This window comes from Coregonus lavaretus, assembly GCF_964263955.1.
Source record: "Coregonus lavaretus genome assembly, chromosome: 4".
Lineage (NCBI taxonomy): Eukaryota > Metazoa > Chordata > Actinopteri > Salmoniformes > Salmonidae > Coregonus > Coregonus lavaretus.
In genome coordinates, this window is record NC_139991.1 from 1,136,977 (window position 1) to 1,149,663 (window position 12,687).

General features: G+C 50.7%; 1 protein-coding gene across 1 annotated transcript in view; it reads left to right on the forward strand.

Annotated features, from left to right (window-relative positions):
- LOC311128539 (transcription initiation factor TFIID subunit 4-like) overlaps positions 1-12,687 on the forward strand; it is a gene marked incomplete at its 5' end in the record, with an annotated part of 93,060 nt that overhangs the window by 17,900 nt on the left and 62,473 nt on the right. Inside the window, 5 exons of the mRNA XM_084160730.1 lie at positions 6,920-7,042; positions 7,548-7,697; positions 8,218-8,340; positions 9,172-9,261; positions 10,046-10,243. Of these exons, the coding sequence (XP_084016856.1) occupies positions 6,920-7,042; positions 7,548-7,697; positions 8,218-8,340; positions 9,172-9,261; positions 10,046-10,243 (684 nt within the window). The remainder of the gene's footprint in view (positions 1-6,919; positions 7,043-7,547; positions 7,698-8,217; positions 8,341-9,171; positions 9,262-10,045; positions 10,244-12,687) is intronic.

The following is a 12,687-nucleotide window of genomic DNA, read 5'->3' on the forward strand; positions in this document are numbered from 1 at the left end:
GGGGAAAAAACTATTTAATCAATTTTAGAATAAGCCTGTAACGTAACAAAATGTGGAAAAGGTCTAGGGGTCTGAATACTTTCCGAATGCACTGTATAAGCAGACAATGAAATCTCTTACAATAGTCAATGATATTTCTCTAAAACAGGCTATAGGCTACATGTGCACCACCAGTTATGAGGGGGAAAGGGACCAAATCATTAGGGTGAGGCACATGGGCTACTAACAGCTTACTACACAACATACACTTAGTATTACTTTCTTAGCTACAGTAACATATCTCCCTGGCATATTACATCATTTATATCCAGCAGAATACAAGACATTTTTGGACTCACCATTGTTGTGCTGTGCTCACTTGAACAGGAAGGTGGCATGGCGGTCCTTCTTGTGGGCACATTTTGTCATACAACTTTGTCATCAAAGTCTGGCATTCTCTGCATTTATGGTGCTTTCAAGACAACTGGGAACTCTGAAAAAAACAAGGTTGAATCATTAGGTCAGTGGTCTTCAGGCCGGAGCTCTAGAAAGAGGCCCAAGTTTCCGACTTGGAATTCCGAGTTGGATGACCGTTCAAAACTTATTTTCCAAGTCTGGGCTCGTTTTTTTCATAGTTCCCAGATGTCTTGAACTCACTGAAGTCTGAGATTTCCCAGTTCAGAGTTTCCAGTTGTTTTCAACGCGGTAGAAGTCATGCTGCTGGATTAACAGCATGGCCAATGTATTCAACCTTTTCTGGCCCATGGTGTTGCGTGTGAATGTTTATCCTTTTAAGCTTGGAAATTAGACCCTTAAACCCAGACTTTGACCACACACCCTCTCCACCGAATAGCAGGCAGGGGAAGCAAAATAGTGATTGCTTTTCGATGCTTGCCGTTAGCCACTGATTCCTTCCAAACCACTCATTGTTGAATTTGTGTTTTCCAACTTGTGTAATGTTTATGTCCAATGGCCGATGAGCACCGATACATTTTATCTATAATTTCTCATCATATGACAAGGATTGAAAAGGATTTGCCAGTAGATTGTCGACGTGATTAATGATGATGACTGTTTGTCTAGCTTGCTAGCTAAGATTTTGAAAGTATGATGTTGACATGATCAGTCCAATCAAAGCTATGGTAGATACAGTATAACGTGATTTGACATCATTTTATCTGTGGCCAATGACCTTGAGCCTTCTTGGATGGGCACTTCATCATGTAAATCGCCTGGCAGCACCCAAGAGGGCTTGAACTGCCTAGCTCACCCTGTAGATTCTGCGGTGACGTAGTGTAACCTTGAGTGACAGAACACTGAGCCAATCACGGCGCAACTAGAGAAGATTACCAACGCCTACGCTCTATATTTTCCGCTGGCTGCCCCTCCACCACAGAAAGTGCTGAGCTAGACTGAAACACCTGCATTTTGGAGCTGCCTTACTCAAGAAAGCAAAAAAGAGACCATGTTTGTATGCGGCTTTATTAACTCAATATTATATATTTTTTGATATGTGACACGTATTAATGCCAAAATAACATGCAAAACAAGCAACACATTTATTTTTTATTTTTTATTTCGCCACTGATTCATTGTGAAGCTTATTGTATTGAATCCAGAATGTGATAGGACTAACATGTTTCACGACTCTTGTTGGAAAACTTGTTAGTATACGTGTCTGCTGAACTTGACTGTGCTTGACAAAAGTTGATTTTGTATACTCTCTGTTGTCAAAGTGTCTGCTTTGAACAGAAAGGGTTTGTGGAATGGCAATTTGACGAACTGATATGAGATATCCTGTCTGGTACCTGCAGACAATAACATATAAATACCACCAGGGGGCAGCATTTCTTTGACTTGTATAATTCAGCTGAACAAAAGAGCATTGCAATACCTTTGATTACCATTGGGTGTCATTATGCCAGTATTTAGCCTCTAATTCTGTAGGATTGCAAATCAATGGATTGTTACAAAAAATATATATATAAGAATTACAAAGTAAAATGGTAATTGCACTGTAATAACCTAAGTGTGTGTTTGTTACTTGAGGACTCAGCACCACTAGACACTATGGTACCAGTAGGCTCAGACTTTGCATATCATTATTTTCACGAGCCGTAGAAATTAAGACGGTTATCTTTGAGTTGCTGAACTTGTTATCCTTCTTCCTACCTGCTCATCCTGAGATAAACACTGTAACAAAGTATTGCAGAGTTGGTTGTGATGTGATTTAGGCTCAGAGAGAATCGAAAGTTCAAAACTGTCACTGATAGCAGATTAGTGAGCTGCCACCATTGCCATAAACATCAACACATGAATACAAGAGGAGCTGGGATATGAAAGCGAATGGTGTTTATTCCCGGTGCTCCTCTCCTCTCTGTCGGGCTGTCTGTCACTCTTGTGACCGTGAGGGAAAACGGAAGGCATTCCGAGCCGAGCTCCTTCCTTCGACACATGTTAAATCATTCATCATCCAACTGCCTGATTGGTTTAAAAAGATAACAACGCTTTAGCTGGTGAATGAGAAATGTGTTACGAAGGCATGGCTGGCGGGGCGATGCACCCCCCGGCTCTTCCCCCCTCGTGAGTCCCATTCTCTTCCCCTCTCACTGCACATTCTTTGAGCCCACAAAACTTTCTGCTAAGGAGAGACTCAGAGGGAGGGGCCCTCTTCATCTAACCCCTTTCCCCTCTCCCTTCTCCCCTCTCCTGTCTCCCTTCTCCCTCTCTCGGTTGGCCCTGTGTGTGTGTGTACTGTAAGTGAGAGCTGAGAGCCAGGGACAGAGGGCCTCATCCCCTCCGACCCCTCCTGGTGTCAAGCCTGGTCCAGGCTGGCAGAGTAGGCTGTGTGCCCGTAGCGCCATGGGGCACCAGTGTGGTACTGTGTTACTTAGTGCCCAGCCCTCCCACCAGCATGGTACTGTGTTACTTAGTGCCCAGCCCCAGCCCTCCCACCAGCATGGTACTGTGTTACTTAGTGCCCAGCCCTCCCACCATCATGGTACTGTGTTACTTAGTGCCCAGCCCCAGCCCTCCCACCAGCATGGTACTGTGTTAGTTAGTGCCCAGCCCCAGCCCTCCCACCAGCATGGTACTGTGTTACTTAGTGCCCAGCCCTCCCACCAGCATGGTACTGTGTTACTTAGTGCCCAGCCCCAGCCCTCCCACCAGCATGGTACTGTGTTACTTAGTGCCCAGCCCCAGCCCTCCCACCAGCATGGTACTGTGTTACTTAGTGCCCAGCCCCAGCCCTCCCACCAGCATGGTACTGTGTTACTTAGTGCCCAGCCCCAGCCCTCCCACCAGCATGGTACTGTGTTACTTAGTGCCCAGCCCTCCCACCATCATGGTACTGTGTTACTTAGTGCCCAGCCCCAGCCCTCCTACCAGCATGGTACTGTGTTACTTAGTGCCCAGCCCCAGCCCTCCCACCAGCATGGTACTGTGTTACTTAGTGCCCAGCCCCAGCCCTCCCACCAGCATGGTACTGTGTTACTTAGTGCCCAGCCCTCCCACCAGCATGGTACTGTGTTACTTAGTGCCCAGCCCCAGCCCTCCCACCAGCATGGTACTGTGTTACTTAGTGCCCAGCCCTCCCACCAGCATGGTACTGTATTACTTAGTGCCCAGCCCCAGCCCTCCCACCAGCATGGTACTGTGTTACTTAGTGCCCAGCCCCAGCCCTCCCACCATCATGGTACTGTGTTACTTAGTGCCCAGCCCCAGCCCTCCCACCATCATGGTACTGTGTTACTTAGTGCCCATCCCCAGCACTCCCACCAGCATGGTACTGTGTTACTTAGTGCCCAGCCCACCCACCAGCATGGTACTGTGTTACTTAGTGCCCAGCACTCCCACCAGCATGGTACTGTGTTACTTAGTGCCCAGCCCTCCCACCAGCATGGTACTGTGTTACTTAGTGCCCAGCCCTCCCACCAGCATGGTACTGTATTACTTAGTGCCCAGCCCCAGCCCTCCCACCAGCATGGTACTGTGTTACTTAGTGCCCAGCCCCAGCCTTCCCACCAGCATGGTACTGTGTTACTTAGTGCCCAGCCCTCCCACCAGCATGGTACTGTGTTACTTAGTGCCCAGCCCCAGCCCTCCCACCAGCATGGTACTGTGTTACTTAGTGCCCAGCCCCAGCCCTCCCACCAGCATGGTACTGTGTTACTTAGTGCCCAGCCCCAGCCCTCCCACCAACATGGTACTGTGTTACTTAGTGCCCAGCCCCAGCCCTCCTACCAGCATGGTACTGTGTTACTTAGTGCCCAGCCCCAGCCCTCCCACCAGCATGGTACTGTGTTACTTAGTGCCCAGCCCCAGCCCTCCCACCAGCATGGTACTGTGTTACTTAGTGCCCAGCCCTCCCACCAGCATGGTACTGTGTTACTTAGTGCCCAGCCCCAGCACTCCCACCAGCATGGTACTGTGTTACTTAGTGCCCAGCCCTCCCACCAGCATGGTACTGTGTTACTTAGTGCCCAGCCCCAGCCTTCCCACCAGCATGGTACTGTGTTACTTAGTGCCCAGCCCCAGCACTCCCACCAGCATGGTACTGTGTTACTTAGGGCCCAGCCCCAGCCCTCCCACCAACATGGTACTGTGTTACTTAGTGCCCAGCCCCAGCCCTCCCACCAGCATGGTACTGTGTTACTTAGTGCCCAGCCCCAGCCCTCCCACCAGCATGGTACTGTGTTACTTAGTGCCCAGCCCTCCCACCAGCATGGTACTGTGTTACTTAGTGCCCAGCCCTCCTACCAGCATGGTACTGTGTTACTTAGTGCCCAGCCCCAGCCCTCCCACCAGCATGGTACTGTGTTACTTAGTGCCCAGCCCTCCCACCAGCATGGTACTGTGTTACTTAGTGCCCAGCCCCAGCCCTCCCACCAGCATGGTACTGTGTTACTTAGTGCCCAGCCCTCCCACCAGCATGGTACTGTGTTACTTAGTGCCCAGCCCTCCTACCAGCATGGTACTGTGTTACTTAGTGCCCAGCCCCAGCCCTCCCACCAGCATGGTACTGTGTTACTTAGTGCCCATCCTCCCTCTCACTGTCTGCCCTGATGCTGTGAAGAGAGGCTTCTGTCGTGACACAGTGGGTACAATAATCTGGATTGTCCAGTAAAGGACTGTGCAGTGATGAGTCATTACACATTGTAGAGATGTACCAATATAGGATTGATTCTTGGCTGAAACAATAACAGATATTTCATACCGATATGGCAAAAAAGCAAGTTTGCACATTAGCAAGCAAAGGACACTGATTCATTCATATTAGTTGGGACTCTCATTGCATTAGAGGAACTTATTTAGTCCTTCCCATTGAATAGTGTTATTGTACCTCACCCTTGGCATCAGCATCACAGTATTATCTCTTCTGTTCCTCTCTGGATCAGATCAGATCCTCTCTGTTTCATCCTGTGGATCCACAGTGATTTACTGTCACTTCCTACTATAATGACCTTTCTCTTCCACGTCTTCAGGGCATGTTGCACTTCTCCTTCTCCTCATCTTGAAGTCATGTTGCTTTTGTGTTTTCTCTCTGTCCCCTCTCTCTCTGTCCCCTCTCTCTCTGTCCTCTCTCTCTCTGTCCCCTCTCGCTCTGTCCCCTCTCTCTCTGTCCCCTCTCTCTCTGTCCCCTCTCTCTCTGTCCCCTCTCGCTCTGTCCCCTCTCTCTCTGTCCCCTCTCTCTCTGTCCCCTCTCTCTCTGTCCCCTCTCTCTCTGTCCCCTCTCGCTCTGTCCCCTCTCTCTCTGTCCCCTCTCTCTCTGTCCCCTCTCTCTCTGTCCCCTCTCTCTCTGTCCTCTCTCTCTCTGTCCCCTCTCGCTCTGTCCCCTCTCGCTCTGTCCCCTCTCTCTCTGTCCCCTCTCTCTCTGTCCCCTCTCTCTCTGTCCCCTCTCTCTCTGTCCCCTCTCTCTCTGTCCCCTCTCGCTCTGTCCCCTCTCTCTCTGTATCCTCTCACTCTGTCCCCTCTCTCTCTGTCCCCTCTCTCTCTGTCCCCTCTCTCTCTGTCCCCTCTCTCTCTGTCCTCTCTCTCTCTGTCCCCTCTCACTCTGTCCCCTCTCTCTCTGTCCCCTCTCTCTCTGTCCCCTCTCTCTCTGTCCCTACTCACTCTGTCCCCTCTCTCTCTGTCCCCTCTCTCTCTGTCCCCTCTCTCTCTGTCCCCTCTCACTCTGTCCCCTCTCTCTCTGTCCCCTCTCTCTCTGTCCCCTCTCTCTCTGTCCCCTCTCTCTCTGTCCCCTCTCGCTCTGTCCCCTCTCTCTCTGTCCCCTCTCTCTCTGTCCCCTCTCTCTCTGTCCCCTCTCGCTCTGTCCCCTCTCTCTCTGTCCCCTCTCTCTCTGTCCCCTCTCTCTCTGTCCCCTCTCTCTCTGTCCCCTCTCGCTCTGTCCCCTCTCTCTCTGTCCCCTCTCTCTCTGTCCCCTCTCTCTCTGTCCCCTCTCTCTCTGTCCCCTCTCGCTCTGTCCCCTCTCTCTCTGTCCCCTCTCTCTCTGTCCCCTCTCGCTCTGTCCCCTCTCACTCTGTCCCCTCTCACTCTGTCCCCTCTCTCTATGTCCCCTCTCTCTCTGTCCCCTCTCGCTCTGTCCCTCCTCCTGCACGGACCCTGTCTCACCTGCCCCTCCTCCTGCACTGACCCTGTCTCACCTGACCCTCCTCCTGCACTGACCCTGTCTCACCTGCCCCTCCTCCTGCACTGACCCTGTCTCACCTGCCCCTCCTCCTGCACTGACCCTGTCTCACCTGCCCCTCCTCCTGCACTGACCCTGTCTCACCTGACCCTCCTCCTGCACTGACCCTGTCTCACCTGCCCCTCCTCCTCCACTGACCCTGTCTCACCTGCCCTTCCTCCTGCACTGACCCTGTCTCACCTGCCCTTCCTCCTGCATTGACCCTGTCTCTCTTTTTCTTTCTCTTTCTTTCTCTCTGTTTATTTTCTGCAGTCTCCTGTGTCCTCTCAGGCTATTCGGCCATGTCCTCCTCCTGTCCAGGCCAAGATGGTGCAGTCTCCCTCTCCCACTCCTAGTCCTGTCCTCCAGATCTCCTCCTCCCCTGCGCCACCTTCTGTGAGCAGACTCTCTACTACAGAACTTCCGATCTCTCCATCCTTCCATCCCTCTCAGACCCTCCTCCTCTACCCATTCCTCCATCCCTTCATCATCTTCCTCACCTCTTTACCAACACAAGCCTAAAAGTTTATCTAATCTGGGCACATCCCATCTAACCCCTAGAGAGTTCATTATTGAATGATATATTCGGTAAAAATTGAATGATTTGTGTATTGCTGTCACTTCACATAGTTTTGGCCAAGACCAGTGGGGGGACACGGGTGGGGGATTACTGGTATGTTTAGGGTTTTCTAGTCAGGTGCATCATTATTGGGAGGAGCTGTTTTGCTTGAATGTCCCCCAGTCCCCTCTCCTCCCCTCCTCTCTGTTAAGCAATGTCCACAGAAGTCAGGACACCCGATGTGACAGGAGCGCCGTCCTGTTTCTCTCCTGTTCTCTGTGGCCTTGCTGGAAGCTCCCTTCACGTCCTGTTTATCTCTCTGTCTGCTCCTTGCTCTTCCAGAAGGGCCCCATGGCGCTGACCGTGGCAGTGACGGCTCCCCAGCAGGCCCCCGTGGTGATGGCCCCCCAGGCTGGGGCCCAGGCTGGGGCCCAGGCCGCCTCGCAGCCAGCCCTGCCACCGCAGACCAGTGGAGCCTCTGTCATCTCCCAGGTCTGTACTCTGCTCTGCACCAGTCTGCCGGGCTCCGCTGGGCTGGTTAGGCTCCTCAAGCCCCAGTGCTGTCACAGCTGCCAGCAGGCTGGCTGTGTCACCGCCATGGCCATGGCCTCACACAGCTGGGCATAGTGGGCATAGCCTCACACACAAACACATGTACATACACTCACACACTCTTCCCCGGTGTCCTCTCCGATCCCCAAACACTGAAAGATAAAAAAGTGTCCTACATATTTATTGATATTGGGCTCCCGAGTGGCGCAGCGGTCTAAGGCACTGCATCTCAGTGCTTGAACCAGGGGGTCTGTAGTGACGCCTCGATTCCAGGCTGTATCACAACCGGCCGTGTTTGGGAGTCCCATAGGGTGGCGCACAATTGCCCCAGCGTCGTCCGGGTTTGGCCGGTGTAGGCCGTCATTGTAAATAAGAATTTGTTCTTAACTGAATAAAGGTAAAATATTTTTTTTAAATAAAATGGTATCTTTACATGTGTACTGAATTTGCCATTTCCTAGGAGATGCAGGAGAATGTGAAGAAGTGTAAGAACTTCTTGGCCACCCTGATAAAGCTGGCTTCACACAACTCTCCGTCACCTGAGACCTCCAGAAATGTCAAGTCACTGGTCCAGGATCTACTGGTGAGTCTCACTACCTTACCTCATTACATTACCTCTGCATTACCTCATTACATTACTTCTACATTACTGTCTTATCAACAGAGGAACATGGAATACTGCTTTCTTTTCCCTACACTCTTAGAAAAAAGGTGCTATCTAGAACCTAAAAGGGTTCTTTGGCTGTCCCCATAGGAGAACCCTTTGAAGACCCTTTTTGGTTCCAGGTAGAACCCTTTGCTTCTCGGTAGAACCTTTTACACAGAGGGTTCTACATGGAACCCAAAAGAGTTCTACCTGGAACGAAAAAGGGTTCTACCTGGAATCAGAAAGGGTTCTCCTATGGAACCCTTTTTTCTAAGCGTGCAGGAATAATATTTCTGACATAGACAGGTTGTGTGATATAATGTATCTGTAGATGGCAGCATAAAACTCTTACATGATCCATTGTGATGCTGTTGTTTAGGATATTATTTATTCAGAGTTGTTAATGAGATGTATAGGTCCCCTGTAGCTCAGTTGGTAGAGCATGGCGCTTGCAATGCCAGGGTTGTGGGTTCGTTTCCCACGGGGGGCCAGTATGAAAATGTATGCACTCACTAACTGTAAGACGCTCTGGATAAGAGCGTCTGCTAAATTACTAAAATGTAATGTAAATGTACCCAGGGGGATGTTAATATTTAAATCAATATCAACACCGTCGTTGAGGTGATTTCACCTCATCTCAATGTGTTCAGAAATCACATTGCACATCGCTTCAATCATATGCTCTGTTCTCTGTTGTACAAGTGTGTCACATCACATAGCAAGGAGCTGACGGGTTTAATAAACCTCCCTCTCTTCTCCCCCTCACAGGATGCTAAGATTGAGCCTGAGGAGTTCACCAACAGACTGCAGTCAGAGCTCAAGTCGTCTCCTCAGCCCTACCTGGTCCCCTTCCTCAAGGTTTGTACTGTAGCTACTCAGGCTACGTTTGCACACTCCCCGTCATGGATTTAAAAGCAAAGGTTGGTGAAAACATTGTCTGGAGGGAGTTTCCACCATTGTAAAATCCATATAAGAAAGTGTGCAAGTGTACACTTCAGGAGAAAGGTGGAGAAGGTAAAACAGCCAGAGTGGCAGTGGAGAGGCCAGCCCATGTGACCCGGGCAGGGGCCGCTCCCCTGGCCTGGCTCCAGACTGTGTGTGACAGTGGCCCCTACAGCTGTCCCTGCCAGTAGCCAGCAGGTCTCTCCAGCCATCCGTGATGAGTGTCACATCATGCCACTGCCACCCAGCCCTCCCTCCGCAGAGCCAACGCAGAGCAGAGCCAGCCAGCCACAAACACAGTCATGTTGTCATGCAATGTTAGGACGTTTACGTCAAAATATGCCACAGACCAAACATACATTTTTCAGGTCTTCTGCTAGAGTGTTCGTCCTAAATGTTACGCTAATGGATGAGCACTTGTCCATTGGGCATACATGTTAAGTATAGTACACGTCATTTTAATCTTCACCATTTGGGAGATTTATTTGATATAATGATATCTATATTTCTACAACAATTTTATAATAACTTGCATTTGGTAATTAAGAATAAAAAACAAACATTTAATGGCTTGTTTTTAGTATGTATGTTAATGCCCTCTAATTCTGTGTTACTGTAATTCAGATGTAAACTAATCTCTATTACCGTACGTTCATTATTGTAAAAACCCTGTTGTTGTGTGTGATCTGCCCGTCGACAGAAAAGCCTCCCGGCCCTGCGGCTGTCTCTGCTCAACATTCAGCATTCCCTGATCCAGCCTCTGCCGCAGGCCAAAGCCGCCCCCACCACAGGCACCAGCCCTGCCATCATGGCTGGCCCAGCTGTCCGCAGCCGCCTCCCCAACAGCGTCAGCACCATGGGGGCTAGTGCCGGGGCCCAGGGACACACAGCTGCCCTGGTAGGTACAGTACACTCACAGTCTTAGCTGTCTCTACACTTGCACTTACAGTCACAGAGATCAGCCACAGTCAACTGGACCAACCATAGATGACTCCCCTGGTTATGACTCCCTGTGGAAGTGTTAGAACAAATAGAAAACGTTTTGGCCACAGTTCTGTTGTTAAGGTTGATGATACTGTAATACTCTGATACTTACTTATCGGTGGGGTAAATAAGTGTTTGTTCAAGATTTCCATATTTCCAGAGTTTTGACCACAACTTCACTAAATCCAAGGTCATTTGTCTTGGTATGTACCTAAGCACCAAAGGAGAGATGAGTAAGGTTCCCCAGGCCCCAGGGCTCAGAGACTGAGACAGAGCTGAATGTGTTCCAGTGGGCTGCTGCAGCTTCACTGACAGGCTAGGCCAGCACAACACAGACCATACAGAGGCTTAGCCAAGGCAGCTGGCCACGGGGCTGTAGCAGTGCACTCCCATGGGGCCTGTGAGTGTATGTGTTTGTGTGTGTGTGTTTACGTTCGGTGCGTGCGTCTGCGTGTGTGAGGCTATGCCTGTGTCCAGCGGTGTGTGTGCATACACATGTGAGTCAATGGAGCGCTGTGCTGGCTCACAGAGGAGAAGCCTCCATGGAGACTACCCAAGGTCAGAGCCCGCTGGCATCCGATGCTGGCGGGGACATCCCCTCTCTCTGAGGACAGACTGGCAGGGTAGCCTGGCTGGGGCACAACGCTGGGTGGTGGTGGTGGTGGTGGTGCCCTCCGCGGCGCTCATCTGCTGCTGCTGGTTGGGAGGGTCGTGGGTGAGGGGAGGTAACTAGGTCATAGCTGGGTCAGTTAGAGAACTGCTGTGTGGCTGCAGCTGGACAACAGTTACTGTATTGGAGCACAGTCACAGAGGAGAGGAGACGGACTCTGACTCTGCTCTGCCAGCCTACACACACGCGCACGTGCGCACACACACACACACACACACACACACACACACACACACACACACACACACACACACACACACACACACACACACACAGAGACACACAGAGAGACACACACAGAGAGAGACACACACACACACACACACACACACACATACACACACACACACACACACACACACAGAGAGACACACACACACACACACACACACACACACACACACACACACACAGAGACCAGCATTCAACACCATAGTGCCCTCAAAGCTCATCACTAAGCTAAGGATCCTGGGACTAAACACCTCCCTCTGCAACTGGATCCTGGACTTCCTGACGGGCAGCCCCCAGGTGGTAAGGGTAGGTAACAACATCTGCCACACTGATCCTCAACACGGGGGCCCCTCAGGGGTGCGTGCTCAGTCCCCTCCTGTACTCCCTGTTCACCCATGACTGCATGGCCAGGCACGACTCCAACACCATCATTAAGTTTGCCGACGACACAACAGTGGTAGGCCTGATCACCGACAACGATGAGACAGCCTATAGGGAGGAGGTCAGAGACCTGGCCGTGTGGTGCCAGGATAACAACCTCTCCCTCAGCGTGACTAAGACAAAGGAGATGATTGTGGACTACAGGAAAAAAAAGAGGACTGAGCACGCCCTCATTCTCATCGACGGGGCTGTAGTGGAACAGGTTGAGAGCTTCAAGTTCCTTGGTGTCCACATCACCAACGAACTATCATGGTCCAAACACACCAAGACAGTCGTGAAGAGGGCACGACAAAGCCTATTCCCCCTCAGGAGACTGAAAAGATTTGGCATGGGTCCTCAGATCCTCAAAGAATTCTACAGCTGCACCATCGAGAGCATCCTGACTGGTTGCATCACCGCCTGGTATGGCAACTGCTTGGCCTCCGACCGCAAGGCACTACAGAGGGTAGTGCGTACGGCCCAGTACATCACTGGGGCCAAGCTTCCTGCCATCCAGGACCTCTATACCAGGCGGTGTCAGAGGAAGGCCCTCAAAATTGTCAAAGACTCCAGCCACCCTAGTCATAGACTGTTCTCTCTGCTACCGCACGGCAAGCGGTACCGGAGTGCCAAGTCTAGGTCCAAAAGACTTCTCAACAGCTTCTACCCCCAAGCCATAAGACTCCTGAACAGCTAATCATGGCTACCCGGACTATTTGCACCGCCCCCCCACCCCATCCTTTTTACGCTGCTGCTACTCTGTTAAGTATTTATGCATAGTCACTTTAACTCTACCCACATGTACATATTACTTCAACTACCTCAACTAGCCGGTGCCCCAGCACATTGACTCTGCACCGGTACCCCCCTGTATATATAGCCTCCCTACTGTTATTTTATTTTACTTCTGCTCTTTTTTTGTCAACACTTTTTTGTTGTTGTTTTATTTTACTTTTTTATTAAAAATAAATGCACTGTTGGTTAAGGGCTGTAAGTAAGCATTTCACTGTAATGTCTGCACCTGTTGTATTCGGCGC